The sequence below is a fragment of the Lampetra fluviatilis genome, chromosome 29 (assembly GCF_964198595.1).
Source record: "Lampetra fluviatilis chromosome 29, kcLamFluv1.1, whole genome shotgun sequence".
Classification (NCBI taxonomy): Eukaryota; Metazoa; Chordata; class Hyperoartia; order Petromyzontiformes; family Petromyzontidae; genus Lampetra; species Lampetra fluviatilis.
In genome coordinates, this window is record NC_136303.1 from 289357 (window position 1) to 310769 (window position 21413).

Genomic DNA, 21413 nt, shown 5'->3' on the forward strand with positions numbered 1-21413 from the left:
AGGGTGAGCGGGTGGGTGCGCGGGTGGGTGAGCGGGTGGGTGTGTGGTTGGGGGGCTGTATAAGTGGGTGGGTGCGTGGGTGTCATACGGTGGTAAGCTTCTATTCTCAGCCACGGCTAAAATCGGCGGTGATTACGAACCAGTTGTGGAACTTCCCTAGGTCGACTCGGCCTTAAATGAGTATCTGGCACTTGTAATATATCAGCATTGGGGAGACAAAGGCGGCTGTGCGTGCCGCTGGTTTTACCGCCCTCCCTGCTGCGCCGTGCCAGCCTTCATCGGTGCTTGCTAACGGCACTTGGACCGTCCAGGAGATGACCTGAGAGATGTTTGTCTTGTTCTCACACACGCGGGGTGGGGCGAATTGTGGGAGTGGAGTCTTCAACAGTGGGGGGGGGTCTCTGAGGGGGGCAGCTCTTCACAGCTGGGGGCTCGCAGCGCCAACACGCGTCGCGCCAATTAAACACGCGGCTCCACGCCAGGCACGCACGTGCGCCACGCACACTCGGTGCTCCCGGGAAGGTCGCTCTCCGCTCGCTCTCCGCTCGCTCGCCGCTCTCCCGCTCCATCGCTCTCCACTCACTCGCTCGCCGCTCTCCCCCTTTCGACGCCCCTCATTTTCCACGAACCGTTGACGATCGCCGCGCCGAGATGCTCGCGCGCCGAGATGCTCGCGCGCCGTTGCCGGGGGTGAGCGCCCGAGCCACGGAGCTGCGTTGTAGCCGCACGGCGGCGCGACCCCCGAGGAAAGGAGTCTCCCCCATCGTGCCGGCCGACGGCGGCCGTCCGTCTCAGGTGCCCGGTGGCACCGCCGACCGCGCCGCGGCCCCGCAACTCGCTCGCGAGTCCGGCGTGAGCCCCTGACCCCTCGCCCGGTGCGGCGGCTCGCGTGGGGCGGCTCGTAGCCGGACCGCTTCGCGCTCGCACCGGCGGAATGGTGTGGTCCGGCGATCGATGTCGGTTTGCAGACCTGCGGAGCCCGTGGTGGAAACTCCCTGTTCCTGTGGTGGGGCCGAGTCTATCCTTCGGACAAACGCACTTGATTTTCCCCACAAAATGGAATTTGTTTTATCGACCCCGGAGGGAGGGATGATGGGCTGAGTCAACCCCCCAACCAGAATCTGAACTCGCAACCTTTCGACCGCTGCGAGCCACTCGCTCTGCGGCTGAGCCACCTCGCGACATTGTCCTTAACGAGGGTCACACCACACAACCACACAATCACACCACCACACAATCACACAACCACACCATCACACAATCACACCATCACGCAACCACACCACCACACCACCACACCATCACACCACCACATAATCACACAATCACACCATCACACAACCACACCACCACACCACCACACAATCACACAACCACACAACCACACCACCACACAACCACACAACCACACAACCACACAACCACACAACCACACCATCACACAACCACACAACTACACAACCACACCATTACACAACCACACAACCACACAACTACACAACCACACCATTACACAACCACACAACCACACCATCACACCACCACACCACCACACCACCACACAATCACACAACCACACAACCACACCATCACACAACCACACAACCACACCACCACACCACCACACCATCACACACATGACGAGGAACTTCGGGGGCAGCGCGCATCACCACGTGCGTTATTCCCCCTTGGTGAGCGGCGCGTGATGGGAGTAGGGGAGGTCACGGTCACCGCGGCTGTGGCCGGAAGGTTCCGCTCAGACTGGAGGCGGGGGACACCGGTGGGGGGAGTGGGGGGCGGAGGAGGGGTGGGGGGGGCGATGGTTAATCTGTTGGGCGACGCACGGAAGCAGAGTGATCGTGATGATGATGATGGTGACAACCCACGGCTGGAGAGTGTTGCTGAGTGACTAGTGTTGTGGTGACTAGTGTTGTGGCTGGGTGACTAGTGTTGTGGCTGGGTGACTAGTGTTGTGGCTGGGTGACTAGTGTTGTGGCTGGGTGACTAGTGTTGTGGTGACTAGTGTTGTGGCTGGATGACTAGTGTTGTGGTGACTAGTGTTGTGGCTGGGTGACTAGTGTTGTGGCTGGGTGACTAGTGTTGTGGCTAAGTGACTAGTGTTGTGGCTGGGTGACTAGTGTTGTGGTGACTAGTGTTGTGGCTGGGTGACTAGTGTTGTGGTGACTAGTGTTGTGGCTGGGTGACTAGTGTTGTGGCTGGGTGACTAGTGTTGTGGCTGGGTGACTAGTGTTGTGGCTGCACTATAGTTGAGAAACCTCAACTTTGACAGCGTCAGCATCGAAGGGAATTTCTTCTCCGTACTCCTTTGGGGGAGCCGTGTGGTTGAATTCCTCGTTTTGCTCGGGAGCGATCGATGCATCCCCGTGGCGCGCCGCGAGCCCGGACAGAGCCCCGCTATTACGAGCGCCACTCTAATGGGATCTGTGCCGTGTTGCTAACAGCCTGGCTGAAGCCCGATGGGAAATGTTAATGTGCGTAATTTTGTTCGCTGAATGTGAAGAATAGCGTAAGCGGGTTCAGTCGCGAGAGAGACCCGGAGCGAACGCGGTCGGAGCCCCTCGTCTAGCCTGCGGGGTGGGGGGTGGCGGGGGGTTGTGAGAGGGGATATCGGAAACATTCGGCAAGATGGATCGTCGCTCCGGCTAGAACAAACCGTGTGCCGGGTGGAGGAGGAAGGGATAAGCAACTCGAAGGTTGGGAATAGAACGTGGCGGCGCAGCGTTGCGGCAGGGCAAGTGGAGGAGGTTGTGCTGGGCGGTGCCGGGCGGGAGCAGGGAGGGCCGGGAGGGGCGTTGGTCTCCACGAGGCCGGCACCGCGGGGAGGGAGAGCGGTGGAGAGACGGCGGCGGCGGCGCACGACTCTCGCGGGGGAGCTGCAAGGACGCTGCTCCTGCTGTGTGTTTCTCGCTCGCTGCGATGGCATCGACCCTGGGGAAATTACTCGGGATCGAACCGGTGACTCACGTTGCGGCCGGAACCTGTGAACGCCAGGCAGAGCAGCTGCTGCTTGAGAGCGTGCGGCGCGTGTGTGTGTGCGGCGCGTGTGTGTGTGTGCGTGTGCGGCGCGTGTGTGTGTGTGCATGTGCGGCGCGTGTGTGTGCGTGTGCGGCGCGTGTGTGTGTGTGTGTGTGCGGCGCGTGTGTGTGTGTGTGTGTGCGGCGCGTGTGTGTGTGTGTGCGTGCGGCGCGCGTGTGTGTGTGCGCGTGCGGCGCGCGTGTGTGTGTGCGTGTGCGGCGCGTGTGTGTGCGTGTGCGGCGCGTGTGTGTGTGTGCGTGTGTGGCGTGTGTGTGCGTGTGCGGCGCGTGTGTGCGTGTGCGGCGCGTGTGTGCGTGTGCGGCGTGTGTGTGCGTGTGCGGCGCGTGTGTGTGTGTGTGTGCATGTGCGGTGCGTGTGTGTGTGTGTGCGGCGCGTGTGTGTGCGTGTGCGGCGCGTGTGTGGCAGCGTTATGGTCCAGACTTGGCAAATTTGAAAATGACTTTGAACACAGAGTAACATCGCCCCTCTACTGGCAGACGAATGCCCATTTGAAGACCAGTGGTGCTCTGTCACCTTGTGCTCCATAGAGACAGCTGCCACTGGGATGCCTCTTGGCTAGCCTGCTACAGCTCATTGCATGGTTGAGGTGAGAAGTGATTTGCTGAGGCATCTCAAAGTGACAATTGATGATGGTGACGACGATAATGATGACGGTGATGGTGACATGGTGACGATGGTGATCGTGTCAGTGTTGTGATGAAGACGATGACGGTGGTGACGATGACGGTGGTGACGATGACGGTGGTGACGATGACGGTGGTGACGGTGTCACTAGTGTCGATGATGACGATGGTGATGATGACGATGGTGACGATGACGTTGGTGATGATGGTGTCACTAGTGTCGATGATGACGGTGGTGACAATGACGGTGGTGACGATGACGTTCGTGATGATGGTGTCACTAGTGTCGATGATGACGGTGGTGACGATGACGATGGTGACGATGACGTTCGTGATGATGGTGTCACTAGTGTCGATGATGACGGTGGTGATGATGACGGTGGTGACGATGACGATGGTGATGATGACGCGAGATTTGATTGACCCCAAATAATGGAAGTCACTGCCCCCCGTGGAGCCACCGATGTGCGATGATGCCTCTGTGTAAACGGCACTCGCGTTCGTCCGTGGGGGGAGGGAGCAGGGGGATGAGGAGGGGTCTGGTGGAAGCCCCGAGGCGGCGCTATTGAAAAATCACAGAGGCTTTATTTACACGGGCGTGTGCGTGCGTGCGTGCCGGGGCAGGCGGGCGAGCGATCGAGTGCCGTTCTCTCCTCTGTGATGAGGTCGTTTGGTGGAGGCTCCCGCGAGGCCGGGAGGGGAAAATGAAATGTTTGTGGAAAGCGGCTGTCTTGGGGAAACGCCTCGCGTGCACACGTTTGGTTGCGGGCATGAGGTTTGCCTCGTGGCCTGGGGCTCGCCCGCCTCTGTGCCCGTTCCCCGGCTCTCCGCGTCAATTCGGCTTCATTATCAGAGGCATTCACTAAGCCCTTCTCCTGCTGTCTGTTGATGATGATGATGCAGTTGATGATGCAGTTGATGTTATCGTGCTGCTGCTGTTCAATGGCGCTGTAGCTGTGCCGATGCTCTTTGTGTCTGTCCACACAATTAGGGAATGATCACAAATCTCCATCACCAGGGGGGGCCTGAGACCTCGGTGAGGGAGGGGACAACTCCGTTCCTTCTCGCACACACAGACAAAGATCCCCCGTGTAGCAGCTGTTGGGCGAGTACTGATAGCGGGCGCCTGTGAAGGCCGAACACGGTGGACCAGACGGCGGTGTAGCCGGCACCTTCACCTCATTTAAGGCTGAATTGACGTAGCGGAGGCCCAGGACCGGTTCAGATAATAAACCTCTGCCGTGTTCATAGCGCAGTGCGCTGACTATCTACCGCGCCACAGTTCCACACGCACGTCCGCCTGCACGCGCCCGTACGCACCCGTACACACGCGCACACACACGCGGGGAGTGATTGACAGGTCGTTAGTGTCGAGAGCCTCGCGCCGCGGCCGCCCTTTGCGCTGCGGAGAAAATAAACGGGAGAGGACGGCACCCCCAGCCAGAGCGGGGCGGGCCGCCTCAACCCCGCACGCGACCCCGCACGCGACCCCCCGCGTCCCACTGGGCGGACGCAAAACATTCGCCTCGTAAACAGAGCTCAGCCCCCACCCCTACCCCTCCCGTGCCCCCCACCCCCCTCGCCTCTCCCCCCACCCCCGTGCCCCTGAACTTGCCGGAGTCGCGGCAGCGGAGCGGGGTTTTTCCGCGCGTGCGTTTTTTCAGATTTCCCTGATGGATCGTGGCTGCGCGGGTGAAAGGCTGAGAGATACTTTTCATTTGAGTCTCCGTGCCCCGTCTGCCGAGGGTTGTAATGTTATTATTGTCGGTGTTATTATATTTTTAACGAGGTGCGCGGAGCCTGGGCGGAGATGAAAAGTGAGCGGCGCCGTTATTGCCGACGTCCGCTCGCTTTTGTGCCGGCCTCGGCCAAATCCGCCGCGCTCGCTCGCTCGCTCTTTGTTGCCGAGTCTCTTATCTGCGTCTGTCAGGGTGGCGCCGAGCGAGGTCCCTCACCGGGAGCTTCCCGTCCGGCAAAGGCGGCCGACGCCGGACTCGCGGCGGCTCCCCTCGTTATCTCCGGCGGCAGCGGCGACTGTGGTGGCGGCGTTCGCCGAGTTTGAGGTTTAGTTCGCAATTTCTGTGTTCGCTGCCACGTGGCCGGGGATTTGTCAACGATAGAGGAGGGAGAGGAGGTGGGGGAGGGGTATTCCTCCGTGCCGTGGCCCAGGCGACGGCGTGCTCCCGGCGGCACCGAGGCCCTGGTGGCGAGAGCGAGTTGTGGGCGTCGCGCTCGCTCCGGCGCTCCGCTCCGTCTCGATCGTCTTTGTCCGCTCGGTCACCGTCGACTCAAATCTAAAAGAAACGCCTTGTTGATTCACGAGAAAATTCATTCTCATGGCGTTCTGGATCCCACTGCAGAACTGGCAGTGGGGAGCTGTCGAGGGAGGGAGCTTCTGTTGGGTGATGCGGGGGGGGGGTGCTGGGAGGTCGCGCTCGTGATGACTGATAACGACGACGACGGCGGCGGCGATCGTGACGAGATGGACGAGGGACGTGGGCAGAGTGAGCCGAGCGAGACCACGCAGCCCCCCCCCCATGCCCCCCTCCATGACAAATGTTTGGTGGGCAGGAATCTGCCCCGTGCTGTACAAACTCTCCCTTACGCTGTAAAGCGGTTGTTGTTGTTGGGCCGGGATTTTGTGTTCCGTTGAAACATTCACTGCAGCAGCTCGTGACGCTTCACAAAACGACGCTTAAAACAGAAACATTGATATTGAAATTCACGGCATGAATTTTACTTTTACTTCCTAAAATCCGTCTGGATAATCTCTGGAGCTGAAGCATCTGGTTTGTAATGATATCCAGGGCATCGATGAGGACGCGCGCACCTAGAGAAGAACGTGTGATGACGCTCGCATGTACGCATGCACGCATGCACGCACGCATGTGCGCACGTCGTCGAAGACGCGCCGTAGCGACGCGACGCACCCAGCGCCGAGCAAACTCTCCGTCCAGCTCCTCCACCCTCCCTGCACCGTACAATGCGTCCCCGGGGTTCACGCGACGTGCCGCAAATTAGCCCTGGAAAAGTGTTGCTAATTGCGCATTCACGTGCAGGAGTCGTCAAATGAGAATGTACAGGGTGAGCGACAGCAGGGAGAGAGATCGGGGGAGTGAGGGTGGGGGGGCTGGGGGGTCGTCGGAGGCGTTTGTCGATGCGGCTTCGTACGCGGTCGTCCATAATTGCCGGCGGCAGCGGTAACGGTGGTGGGCGGTAATCTCCTCTTCCTGCTCCTCCATCACGAGGCGTCGTCAGCCGCCCGGGTGATCGACTCTGGCACAATTTCTGCCGCCGCGCGTCGTTGAGCGAGCGTGCGCGCGTGGGGCGCTGTTATCCGATTTGAGACGGAAAACGAAGGACAATTGAAAAAACAACAATCGTGATGACAACGGCAACAACAACAAAACGAGATAGCTGCTGAGTGGGAATGCAGATGTCTCTGTTTTGCACTAACGTCGTTTTCTTTCACTTGACTTGCCGATCGGTGATGGTCCCAATGTCCTCGTTCCTCATCGTTGTCTCTCTCTGTCGTCTCCTTTTTTTCCTCTGGCCCGTGTCTGCCTCTTTGTGTCGGTCTGTCTGTGTGTGTCTATCTGTGTCTGTCTGGCCATGTGTATTCCTGTCCCCTGTGTCTGTCTGTCTGCTACTCTGTGTCCGTCTGCCTGCGATTGTGTCCTGGTCTGCCAGCTCATGGCCTGTCTTGTGTCTGCTCGTCCACGTGCCTATCGCTTCACGTCCATCTCGACCTGTCTGTCGCTCTGCTCCTGTTGGTCTGGCCGTGTCTGTGTCTGCCCGTCGGTCTGCGTCTCCGTCCCTTTCCGCCCGTGCACGTCCGTACCGCGCTGTTCCTCGTCTCCCTGCGTGCGTGCCGTGCGTCTGTGCCCGCTTCCTCCTTGCCGACGCGCGTTCACACACTCGCGCGCGTAACTCCTCCACTCGTACCTCCATCGTGCGCTCCCTACCGTGTGCCCACCTCACCACCACGATGACGCCGTGCGCTACGCACCCATGGCCTGATGCGTACGCACGCTCCGACGCCATTCATGCGTGCTGCGCGCGTGTGCCCGTGGACCTGCGTGCCCATGCGCTTGTACTCCTGTACGCTCCGTGCGCCCGCGTGCCTACCTGCTTGTGTGGCAGTGTGCCCATGCATGTGTGATTCTGTACCCATACGCCTGTGTATTTGCGTATGCCTGCGTACCTGTGTGCCCGTGTGCCCGTACGCCCGTACGCCTGTACGCCTGTACGCCTGTACGCTTGTATGCGTGCGTGCGTGCGTGCATCCCCTCCGTCGTGGCCCTGCTGACCCCGCGCAGGGCTCGGACAAAGAGTATAACATCCAGTATGCCGAGCTGGACACGGCGGCTCTCTCCGCCAGCGCCAGCGCCACTGCCCCGACACCACACTCTGCGGTGCTGGGGGGCCGCGACCTAGTCGAGTACGCCACCATCCAGCCAAACTAGCCGCCCGCCCCCCCCGCTCGCCACCACCACCACCCCCGCAGGTACCCGGCGCGACGGTCACGCGCAGAGGCGGAGTGGGGAGAGGGCGCGGGGAGAGGCGGCGTGGGGAGAGGGCGTGGGGAGAGGCTGAGCGGGGAGAGGCGACGTGGGGAGAGGCGGCGTGGGGAGAGGGTGCGGGGAGAGGCGGAGTGGGGAGAGGGCGCGGGGAGAGACGGAGCGGGGAGAGGCGACGTGGGGAGAGGCGGCGTGGGGAGAGGGCGTGGGGAGAGGCGGAGCAGGGAGAGGGCGCGGGGAGAGGCGGCGCGGGGAGAGGCGACGTGGGGAGAGGGCGCAGGGAGAGGCGGCGTGGGGAGAGGGCGCGGGGAGAGGCGACGCGGGGAGAGGCGGCGTGGGGAGAGGCGGCGTGGGGAGAGGGCGCGGGGAGAGGCGGCGCGGGGAGAGGGCGCGGGGAGAGGCGGAGCAGGGAGAGGCGGCTCCGTAGGGTGGGGTGGGAGACTTTGTAGGGCTATGGGTGAGTGTACAGGTGTTGAGGGTGCGGGTAGGGCTAGTAGTGTCTGGTTGGCTAGGGTGGTTGGGGTTATGGGTAGTGCTTGTCGTTAGTATTGTCTGAGCTTGGGGAAACGAGACGATGATGATAGGAGGGAGTTCCAAAGTGGAGCGTTGCGAGGGAAGAAGCGGAAAGAGCAGCGGGGTGACCTGCAGTGTGGTGAGTGGGCGAGTGGGCGAGTGAGTGTACGTGTCATTCGGCCTTTGCCGAATCTCTACTCTCCATTCTGGCTACGCAGCTGTGGTCGGGAGATTGGGTCTACGGCTCTCGGCTGAATCCCGATGAAGGCGGTGGCCGTGGTGGTCGCGGCCGCTAGCGGTGACCATTGGGGCGGAGCGAGAGAGACGCGGGGAGAGACACGGTGGGCGATGGAGGAGAGAGACGGAGGGACAGAGATGCACAACGTGTGGAAAATACCAATTTGCCCTCCGGTTGTGTGCTCTGAGCGGTGCATGATGGCGATGTGTCCTGTCCCTGGTGACAGATGTGCACCGACGCACGCGGCGGGGTGTCTGTGTACGCAGTGTTGTACACTGCAGTGTGTGTGTACGTGTGAGTCTGTCGGACGACGTCTATCTGTGTGTTTCTGTAAGAGTGAGTGACCTTGGGAGTGGTGAGTGGCAGGGTGACTGGTTGAGTGAGTTTGTGGATGTGGGTTCATGAGCGGGAGGGTGCGTAGGGAAATGAGTGAGTGGGTGAGTGGGTGAATAAGTGATTGGGCGAGTGGGCGCCCCCATCTTTCACTCTCCTCTGGGCCATCACGGCCTCTAATGTGCATCAGTAGGGGAATGGAGGGGCTCTGTGATCTGGAGAGATGTGGGGAGTGGGTGGAGAGAGTTTACAGCGCCATCATCCCGTGCATCAGCCTGGTGCAGCAGAATCACCCAGACACGCCCCAACAGACTGCTGATAGCAAGCCACCCCTATGAAGGCCGGCACAGCGCACGAGGGGGTAGGTGGCCAGCACCACGCCCGGTCACCTTTGTCTTCCCAGTGGCGATGTTTACACACCGCCCCAGGTATTCATTTGAGGCTGAGTCGACCCAGGGGAGGCTCAGGACTGGTTCAGATAATCATTACTGGTGTTGGCCATGAACGGGAATTGAATCGCACACAGTCCCAGTCACGCACAGTCACAGACAGTCATGCACAGTCACGCACAGTCACAGACAGTCATGCACAGTCACGCACAGTCACAGACAGTCATGCACAGTCACGCACAGTCACAGACAGTCATGCACAGTCACGCACAGTCGCAGACAGTCATGCACAGTCACGCACAGTCACAGACAGTCACGCACAGTCACAGACAGTCACGCACAGTAACGCACAGTCGCAGACAGTCGCAGACAGTCACGCACAGTCGCAGACAGTCGCAGACAGTCACGCACAGTCGCAGACAGTCACAGACAGTCACGCACAGTCACAGACAGTCACAGACAGTCAAGCACAGTCGCAGACAGTCGCAGACAGTCACGCACAGTCACAGACAGTCACATACAGTCACGCACATTCACAGACAGTCGCAGACAGTCGCAGACAGTCACGCACAGTCGCAGACAGTCACGCACAGTCGCAGACAGTCGCAGACAGTCGCAGACAGTCGCAGACAGTCACGCACAGTCACAGACAGTCACATACAGTCACAGACAGTCGCAGACAGTCACGCACAGTCACGCACAGTCAGAGACAGTCACGCACAGTCACAGACAGTCGCAGACAGTCACGCACAGTCATGCACAGTCACAGACAGTCACAGACAAGTCACGCACAGTCACAGACAGTCGCAGACAGTCACGCACAGTCATGCACAGTCACAGACAGTCACAGACAAGTCACGCACAGTCACAGACAGTCGCAGACAGTCACGCACAGTCATGCACAGTCACAGACAGTCACAGACAAGTCACGCACAGTCACAGACAGTCGCAGACAGTCACGCACAGTCATGCACAGTCACAGACAGTCACAGACAAGTCACGCACAGTCACAGACAGTCGCAGACAGTCACGCACAGTCATGCACAGTCACAGACAGTCACAGACAAGTCACGCACAGTCACAGACAGTCGCAGACAGTCACAGACAAGTCACGCACAGTCGCAGACAGTCGCAGACAGTAGCGCACGGCTGTTGCCTCGCCATAGCTGGACGTCTCTGCGACGTTGGGATGAGCGGTGGAGCTCTGCGCTGCCCGGGGCCTGCAGCTCAGGACTCACCGAGGTTTCTGCTCCGCTGCGCGTGACTCATTTATCCGCTCGGACAAAAAAAAAAGATTTGTGTATCTCCACTTGAGCGCTGCTCCTGATTAAAAAACGAAACGGAGCGAAGCGGCTCGCAGGGCGGGCTGGCGGCGGCGTTAACGACTCCCCACCGAACGCCAGGCAGCCGCGGGGTCGGCGGGCATGGGTCCAGGCTGTGTGGGGGTATCGGTGAAGACGTGTGGGGTTAGAGGTCGATACTGTGTGGGGTCAGGGTAGAGAGGATTCAGGGCTGTGTAGGGTCAAGGGTCAGGAGGGCAGGGGTCAGAGTTCAATTGGGTCACAGACGATTGACTGGTGCACCTTAGTCGGTCATGAAAATTCCACATTCCCATGGCAAAGACCAGACCTGGGTTCAATTATAATTACGGTTATGGCAGCATTATTGGCTGAAATGATATTTTGATTCTAAATGATAATAAATTGCACAATTGTAATTATATCCAAGTCTGCCAGAGATCACGAGTCTCTCCATAGGATAACCACTGTCAATGTCCCACAAAGCGGTTCTGCTCATTTTATTGACCCCAAAGGGATGATTGCCTCAGTCAAATGCTCGTACCATGGCTCAAGGATGAGAGGGGGAGATGCTCGCCTGCTCAGAGCAGCCCCCAAAGTAAATGCAGCCCTGCGACTGCTCCCTCACGCTTCCCCCCCACTGGCTCTGTCCACCCAGCCGCTCGCCGCCGCCGGTGCAGGAAGCGTGGCCCCGTCGCTTCAACCGCCGCCACGCAGGGAGATCAAACCGGCGGCCTCCGCACCGCGTGCCCAGCGAGCCGGCGGCGTCGCCACCCTCTAGGCATAACAGCCGTTAAATAAAACTCGTTTTGAGAACGCCACCGCTAATGGAGCCTAATCGTGGCTCTCCGCTAATAATGTTTCGGCGCAAACGAACGTGAGGAGAGAGAGAGACGCCGCCATTAATGAACGCCGCCCGGGCGCCGTCCTCGTGGCTCGCGCCACCGGGAGGCGCACGGACGCCGCGGCCACCTCCAGGGTCTCTCCCGGCAAAGAACCACCGCGTCGCAGCTGAGTGCTCTGTGGCAGCACTAACACGAGGGTCGCGTTGATGGCTTTTTTTTATTTCTTTGGTTCATGCCGCACGCCCCGAGCGCGAGTTCGTTTTGGCATCTCGCGCTGCGCATCTCATCATCTCGGCTTGTCTCAAAGGGACCCCCCCCCCCGTGGCAGCTGTCCCCGTGCGGCACGGGGTGACTTGGCACCTGCCCTGCAAGCGGCCATCGGTCTGCTGCCAGTAGGGGGGGGCGATGACTTTTAGCCGCGTGCATGACCCCGAGCGAGTCGTTTGCGGCGTGACTTTTAATTTGGCAATCGTGGACCGCGACGGTGGCACGGCGTGGCCCGCTCTCGCCAACGGCGTCGGGGGGGGAGGTCGCTCACGCCGGCCGTGCGATGGACGCGGGCGGGGCGGGGGGGGGGGAGTTCGGTGCGGGGGAGGGGGCAATCCGCCCCTCGGTGTCGCAACCTTTCCGCCGCCTTGTCGTGCCTCCAACTCTCAACCCATCGTGTGCGGTGTTCAACATCCACGCGTTTGAGACTTAACGCCCCACCCCCCCGCCACTCTCTTCCTCCCCAAAGCCACCTCTCCTCATTACTCTCTCCTACCCCCCTAACGATGATGATAACGAACTGAACAAAAAGAATGATCGTGAGAGACCACGTCTCTGAAGTGGTTATCTGCAAGTCTGACTGCCTGGAATGTCTGACAATTCATTGCCACCATTATAATGTTTGGCCAATTATTGGCAATGACGTTTCTGCTTTGCGTGGGAGGGTGACCGAAGAGCCCGGAGAACACCCAATCAGTGTGACGGCGGTGACGCTCACAAGCCCTGGTGCAGGTCGCCCATCCCCGTACTAACCAGGCTCAAACCTGCTGAGCTTCCGGGCTGGAGCAGATCGAGCTCCTCTAACTTGGTGCCTAGACAGACACGCGTGGTTCATCACTCAGTCCGGCGTTGAAAATCATCCCACCCCTCGTCTGCCACGCGCTGAGCGCTCACGCGCCGTGTGCGGACAGAGAGACGTCCACCGGAGTGAACTCTGCAGTCGGTAGTCCCGTGACGACACAAGCAGGTGCACTGCTAGCTGCACTGAAATTCCTTCATTGCGTCGCGTGGCGCAGGTTGCGCGATCGCGACCCAACTGGGGGGGTGGGGCGAGGTTGTGAGAGAGGTGGGCCTAGAAACCAAACGGGGGTGGTGGGGCCCTGCGTTAATAATCACGAGTACATCCATGTTTTGTCTCCACTCTCAGATTTGCCACAGGCAGACAGATCCATTGTGGTGTCACCTTGCAGACATTTTGCGAGTCCACCGCCGCAGTTAGAGATGCAAAGTTGCGCGGCAACGAACGTTCGCTTGAGATCCGTTGTGAACACGCGCGCTAAGCGCTCGCCAGGCACAGCGCTGTGATCTGCAAATGAAAGTCGTTGCCTCCGTTTGAGGTTTAAGATTAAATTTGAATCTGGCGTTGGCTTGCCTCCCACCCCTGCGGCCACTCCACTGCCCCCCCCCATCTCCACTGCCCCCCCCCATCTCCACTGCCCCCCCCATCTCCACTGCCCCCCCCCATCTCCACTGCCCCCCCCATCTCCACTGCCCCCCCCATCTCCACTGCCCCCCCCATCTCCACTGCCCCCCCCCATCTCCACTGCCCCCCCCCCATCTGCACTGCCCCCCCATCTCCACTGCCCCCCCATCTCCACTGCCCCCCCATCTCTACTGCACCCCCATTGCAATATAACACAAGAGTGGGTGCATGTGCAAATGCACATCTATGTGCACGTGTGTGCGTGTGTACACTTGGCACGGTATGTCAACATCACCTCTGGGGAGACAAAGGTGGCCGGGCATGGTGTTGGCCACCAACTACCTAGCCATGCTTAATAGGTGCTCACTAACCCCACTTAAAGAGGAGATATGGGGATCTTTGTTATGATGCATGCGTGCTCATGCGTGCGTACCTGTGTGTTCACGTGCGTGTGCTCAGGGCTATTAGGAATCCTGCCGCATTTCAACCCCTACCTGGACCCATTACATTCCTATTTGCATCTGTCCTCCTAAAGACCCCGATGCATCTCGAGCGCATAGTTGTGGTGTGGGGAAGGGGTGGTGCTGGTTGTAGTGGTGATGACAGTGGGGGGTAGTGTATCGTGGCTGGCTGGGTGGCTGGCTGGGTGAGTGGCTGGGTGAGTGATTGGCTGGGTGGCTGGCTGGGTGAGTGGCTGGCTGAGTGGCTGGCTGAGTGGCTGGGTGAGTGGCTGGGTGAGTGGCTGGCTGAGTGGCTGGGTGAGTGGCTGGGTGAGTGGCTGGGTGAGTGGCTGGCTGAGTGGCTGGCTGAGTGGCTGGGTGAGTGGCTGGCTGAGTGATTGGCTGGGTGGCTGGCTGGCTGGGTGGCTGGCTGGGTGGCTGGGTGAGTGGCTGGCTGGCTGAGTGGCTGGGTGAGTGGCTGGCTGAGTGGCTGGGTGAGTGGCTGGCTGAGTGGCTGGCTGAGTGGCTGGGTGAGTGGCTGGCTGAGTGATTGGCTGGCTGAGTTATTGGCTGGCTGAGTGAGTGGCTGGGTGAGTGGCTGGCTGAGTGGCTGGGTGAGTGGCTGGGTGAGTGGCTGGCTGAGTGGCTGGCTGAGTGGCTGGCTGAGTGGCTGGCTGAGTGGCTGGCTGAGTGGCTGGGTGAGTGGCTGGCTGAGTGATTGGCTGGGTGGCTGGCTGGCTGGGTGGCTGGCTGGGTGGCTGGGTGAGTGGCTGGCTGGCTGGGTGAGTGGCTGGGTGAGTGGCTGGCTGAGTGGCTGGGTGAGTGGCTGGCTGAGTGGCTGGCTGAGTGGCTGGGTGAGTGGCTGGGTGAGTGGCTGGCTGAGTGATTGGCTGGCTGAGTTATTGGCTGGCTGAGTGAGTGGCTGGGTGAGTGGCTGGCTGAGTGGCTGGGTGAGTGGCTGGCTGAGTGGCTGGCTGAGTGGCTGGCTGAGTGGCTGGCTGAGTGGCTGGGTGAGTGGCTGGGTGAGTGATTGGCTGGCTGGCTGGGTGAGTTGGGAGTATAGGCAGATGGATGGTATTGCTCCTCAAGCCACCGCATTTCATTTCCTTTCACCGAGGCTGTCACTTGGAGTAAATGAAACACGAAGTCGATTAAGCAGTCGCCGCCGCTTCTCGGTTCTGCCGCGCGATGAGAGGCGATGGCCACACCGAGGCGCCCGTATGGAGTGGTGGCGGCGTCAGCAGGTGAAGCAGCAGTGGCCTAGGGGGGAAGGGGGGAAGTCATCCGCTTGTTGACCATCGTAACGATCAGCAACCTCTCCCCGCCGTTGCCATCTCTCACGGCCCTGCAGTGCAATAATCCGCGGTCGTGACCACCCACGGGCTGATTTCATCACTCCATCTTCACGGTGAACGTGCTCTTGGGTGCGTTCCCCTACCTCGGCCGCCGTGTGTGTTCACGTGTGTCTCTGTGTGTACGTGTGGGGAGCGCAGCAGCGGTTACCGCTGCACTGTTCTACGAACCCAGCGACCCAAGTTCGATTCCCGCTCGCAACAAATAACAGCGGCGGACATTTGAACCGGTCCCGATCCTCCGCTAGGACGACTCGGCCCTGGGGCCACTCGTCAGCGCTTGGGATACACAAGCAGCCGGGCGAGGCACTGTCCGCCCTATCCCTTCTCGCGCCGTTCCGGCCTTCGCAGACGTTCGCCAACGGTCTGTTAAATACAACCCTGGGGATTTTCGTCTTTGTCCGACCCCGCAGGTTTACGACAACGATGAGGACGGAGACGAGAAGCAGTACATGACGTTCCCCGAGCGAGAGCGGTACCCGGGCACGCGCCACGACTACGGTTACCAGGGCGAGCAGGACGACGACTACGAGGGGCTCGAGGAGCAGATGAACCCCGTGTACAACGCGCTGTCCTACGGCGACCAGCCGGGGCCCTACGGCAGCCCCGAGCCCAGTGACACCCGCGGGCCCTACATCAGCCCCAACGTGCACTATGTATAGCAGCAGCACACACACAGCAGCACACACACACACAGCACACACACACACGCAGCACACACATACAGCACACACACAGCACACACACAGCACACACACACATAGCACACACACAGCACACACATAGTACACACACAGCACACACACAGCACACACACAGCACACACACAGCACACACACAGCACACACAGCACACATACACAGCACACATACACAGCACACACAGCACACGCACACACAGCACACACACACAGCACACACAACACACACAGCACACACACACAGCACACACACACACAACAACACACAGCACACACACACAGCACACACACAGCACACAAACACAGCACCACGCCGTGATGATGCTCGCCTTGTCACGAGGAGGGAAAGAGGCACGGGGTGGCTCAGGAGGTGAGCGGGGGGGGGGTGAGTCCCGGGGCTGACTTGAGTGTAACAACTTGCTGGGCGATTCATTTATGAATACCCCACTGATGTCTAATGACCCTCTTACTTTCGTCTCAACCACTGATTGAGTCGAGTGAATGCCACAGTGGCTCGTCTTAAAGGAGAATGGAGTTAAGCGATTTAATATTTTTGTGAGTTGAGATTGCTGGGAAACGTGTCGAGGTTTTGAAGAACTAAATGGGTTTTTTCCTCCATTACCCCCCACCGCCCGTTCTTTTAGTGGGGTATCTGTAAATGGATCACACTGTAGATTCCTCCCCCCCCCTCTACTCACGTCAAACCCTAATCGATGCCCGATCTTGGCGAATATGTCATTTTTAAAAACTCTTAAGACGTGAAATAAATAAAAATGTTGATGGCGTGGGCGGCCGTCACGACGATCTTCGTAGCGACGATGGAGCGGCCATTTCCTCCGTGCAGCCATCGTCACGTCGGGGGGGGGGGGTCCTAGCGGTGGGATGTGGCTGTCACCTTGGTATTACATTTTTACGTTTTCCTGTAGCTGTGCTCGGTCAAGGTTTTGAGGGGGAGCCCAGGGCAACGATGATTCGAGGCCCTGAACACGTCCATCCCTGTGGTTGGTGGGGGTGGAGGTCTTCACGCATTGCCGTGTCCCCGGTATCCCAATTGACGGGTTGCATCCCAGCTCGGTTCCCGATGGCTTCACGCACCTCGCCTCCGATTCGTCCCATTAACTGCCTGCTTGGCTACCCTCTCAGCTGCTCCACACGGACCCACCTGGCTACCCGATCACCCACGACTCCCAAATCGTCCCCACCACATTCCCCAGGAGTTGTGTAACACGGGGTTCGTCGTTCTCGGAGGATTGCATGGGCTGGTATTGAACCCCCACTAGATAGTTGCGTGGCACACAGCACGTGGGCACCACCACCGTTCACAGTCGGTACATGACACAAGCTCATTGTTTAAAATTGATTTTTTTTGTAACGCTCACAATACCAGCGTCGGATCGTGCGCGTGGGGATCTGTTTAATTGTTGTCGTCTCGCGTAGTAGCGCATGCAGGCGCGACCCCCAGGGGGGCGCGACCCCGAGATGGGCGCGACCCCCAGGAGGGCGCGACCCCCAGGGTGGTGGGGACTTTTACCCATGCCGACGTTGACGAGGCCCTCTCTCGAACGAGGATGGACGTTTTGGAGAAACGCACACACAAAGGTGTGTTGCGTGTGCAAGAACTCTCAGCCTTATGCAGACAGCAAAACCAGCAGTTCAGAAGAAATGCGTTATGATGATGATTTTGTCATTGACAGCCATAAATTGGTCGGCCACATTTTCTTAAACATACGAATGAGCTCTCAAGACAAATTTCCACAATAGTTCTTCTGAAGAGGCGGTTTTGCTTCACACGTGAGGCTGCACGCTGCAGTCGACGCAGTGCTGCACACCTGTGTGTGTGTGTCTTGCTTAATCTTTGTTTTTCTGGCCTGCACTGATTCTATTTCCATGGCTTTACTATCAATTAACGACGTAAATAGAATAGTTGTAAGCACGATTACATGCACACGTATGTAGTCGTTACTCTGTCCAGGGAAGGCTCGCCGAGTCTGAAGGCTTGCATGCAGGAGGGTCCTGCTGACCTGCGATGTTTCACACATCCATTTGACATCCCGGAGTGTGCGGCCCCCGTCCCTCGCCGCCGTCCGTGAGCGTCGCCGCGTCGCGCGGCTTTGGGATGAAATCTGCGTTGGGGGCTCGGCGCGCCCACACCCTGCGTCGGCATGTGCGGACTGCGGTAATTAGGAAGAAATAGTGCCCCCCCCCTTAACCCCCCCCCCCCCCCAGCCTCAACACCGCACCCCCATCCTACCCACCCACCACCCTTCCCCCACGGCCCCCATGTCCACAACAATCCCCTAAAACATTTAAATGAGGCCATCCAATATTAATGCGTCCGTATCTCGCAATTCCGCGACTCTCGGGGTTCATTAGCGAGATAACAGAGACGATGCTCATAATAATCGTCGCGCTGCACAATGGTGCGTTTAAATACTCGGGGCCGCCTGTAATGGCGGATTGTGCCTGGACAGAGCCAATTAGACGAAGGGGATTGGCAGGCGAACGGCGTCGTTGCGATTGCGCCGTGACTCGAGAAGGGATCTCTGTGCGGGCGTGCGTGTGTCGCGTAACGATGATGGGCTGCGTGATTTTAAATGGGGATGATGTTGCTCTGAGATTAGCCCGTCTCGACGACATCGTCGGTCGCGGTCAATCCACTGCTGGATGATGGCCTCCCGTCACCATTGCTCACGATCCCGTGATGACGGCAATAACCCATCAAGCACCGGCACACGAGAGAGCTGCTTCCGTCGCTCCGTCTCTGCGCCGGGACGCGCGTCAACTCCGTCGTCAGTTTTTGACCGCCGTCCCTTGTGACCGTGACCTGCCCAGTGCCACGTGTCCTGGTCTCAACACCGCTCGTCCTGAGTAGAGCGATACCCGGCGCGCGCGCACACGCGGCTTGTCATCTGTAAGATTCTTCCACTCTGGTGGTGGGTGTCTATCTCGGTCCCCGAACTAAATGATGAAAGTTGCAAGCGGTGGTGCAGTGGGTGGGGAGCGTGCTGCACTACAGACGCGGCAGTCGGAGTTCGATTCGCTCTCATGGCCAACATTGTTGAAGATTATCCAAGCCGGTACCGAGCCTCCCCTAGGTCGACTCAGCCTCAAATGAGTGCCTGGTGCGGTGTAAACATCGCCACTAGGGAAACAATGGTGGCCGGGAGTGGTGTTGGTCACCCACCCTCTAATTTGCCGCGCCGGCCTTCATAGGTGCTTGCTAACAGCACTTGGCCCAACAGTCTGTTAAAGGCTATACGGGGGTGGAGGGACCTTTGTGTTTGTAAGTGCGCGTGTGCTTCACGGGCTGCGCCAGACAGATCCAATGCCATTGAGGATGCATCAGCTGACTACGAACACGCATGCCGGACAAAGGCGCGTCTTAACTGTACCGCAGTCGTGTGAAATAATCGCGGTGAAATACTTTAACTACAATTCCCACGAGTGTAGTGGTGGCGTTATCAGAATGGCGATGCCTGGCCAGCAATGACGAGTCGGCCAACATTGCCCTCTCGTGGGGGGAGGAGGTTCTCTCTCTCCCGCCACCACTGCTGCCCCCCCGAGCCAGCCGCAGGGCAGTGTGGGTACGATGCGCCGTGCTGCTGCTGCTGTCGAGGAGGAGGTGGAGGCGAGTCGGGGCTCCTTCTGTTGTCGTTGCGCACCTCCCTCTCCTTGTGTCGTGAGTGGGGGCCGCCCCTTGAGCTACTTGGGGGGGACCCTAAAATGTTGCTTGCTTTGCTTGTTCCCAGCACCATCACTATTGTACACAAAATATGAACATTTAAATATAAAAAACGAGAACTATTTCTTTTTGTAAATGAATGGCTAGCGTCACGTGATGTAACGAGGATGGCTGTAGCAGACGATAGCTGAATCACGTGCGCGCGAGAGAGCGCGGGATCTTTTATACGGGCGTCCGTGCGCGCGCGGTGTACCCATGAACTGTGATCAAGCCCGGTGATGGTTCGTGTTGTGATTGAGGGGTTGGGGGTGGTGGGTGGTGGCTATGGGGGCTGTGTGACTCGCGCTCTGAATCTAACGCTGTTCATCTGTCCCACGTGTCCGGGGTGTTTGGCTTTCAGTACTTTTTCGTTACCGTTCGTCGTGGTGATGATGATGATTGTTGCTGTTATGATTTTTCCATTGTCTGACACTCGTATTCCCTCCACCCGCTTTTTAACAACTGCTGTACATATATATTCACGGTTATTCCGGGAACGTTTAGCCAACAGGCGGTGTCTGAATAAAGTCTGTAGTCGGATACGTTGATTTGCTTCATCTGATTATTTCTGGTGTTATTCTGCTTGTTTATGCAGCCAAGTCTCAAGACTCAGGAGGGTTCCGTTCTTCGCACGTGGAGGGCCATGTTGTTGTTGCTGCTGCTGTTGCATGATAACAACTGAGTGCAGGTATATTTTTCAGCATTGGAGATGTTCGGTCAATGTCACTCACAATCTGTGCCACGGTTTAGATTGTAACTTTTTGGGAAATGTACGTCGAGATGTGTGTTACTGGATGTAGTTTTATCGATAACCTCGCTTCCTGTGTGAGCCATTGGCGAGTGGACCGAGACCATCGACTCGCTGAGCCCGAGTCCCACTCCGCGACATCGCGGAGTGGGACCCAGGCTCGGGGCTCCGCATCTCACGATGATCGGTGAATACAAACAAAAACAACATTTAAATGATTCATAAGAAACTTGAGAGTTGTTGTTGCTTGACAAATGAGCAGCTTTGCATGGTTAATGCATGAGAGCATTAGCGAGCTAAGACGTGTGTGTGTGTGTGCAAAAACCGATTTGAATTAAAAGTAACCTTACCTAAGTGTGACTGAAGAAGTGATTCATCCGAAATACATCTCTGCCTTAACGAGGCAGTGGTAACGGCCAACGCGGCGAGGGTGAGTGATGTTCACGCGCCGCTGGCGGAGCGGTCCTATAATTGAAACGTGATTAAACGGTTCCACTTAATTGGGATGGAGAGCGGTGGCGCCGTGGTTAGTGCACCGCGCTGCGACAGTAGGTTATGTTTTGGAGACCTCCCGTACGGACTTTGATTGGGGCTTGGGCAGGCTACGTGACGACGAGAGGCGGTGGTGGTGATGGCCGGCGGTCGAGACTCAAGACGAGTGGCAGTTAAAGGAGCGGGACGTGCCCGGCAGCCCCTCCAAATGGGAAATGGAGCGATGAAATTGTCTCTCGTGCGGGATCTCGGATGGAATGTTGCAGTTTGGGATTGAGGAAAGGCGGTGACGTGGAGGGGGAAGCTTTCATCCAGCAGTGCATCGATCATGGCTCATGATGAGACCGTAGGCATGCAAAACCGATGCACCGAATCATCGCGATTCCATTCTGAAATCCGTGCCTCGTTCGTGCCCTCTCCTTCGCCATGTCTCCCGTGCTCCCTCCAGGCGTCG

At 58.6% G+C, this 21413-nt stretch overlaps 1 protein-coding gene across 1 annotated transcript in view; it reads left to right on the plus strand.

The window, feature by feature from the left end:
* LOC144942881 (nectin-1-like) overlaps nucleotides 1-20259 on the plus strand; it is a 48281-nt gene extending 28022 nt beyond the window's left edge. The window contains exon 10 of the mRNA XM_078869882.1: nucleotides 15712-20259. Coding sequence (XP_078726008.1) covers nucleotides 15712-15960 — 249 coding nt within the window. The 3' untranslated portion in view covers nucleotides 15961-20259. The remainder of the gene's footprint in view (nucleotides 1-15711) is intronic.
* The last annotated feature ends 1154 nt before the right edge of the window (nucleotides 20260-21413 follow it).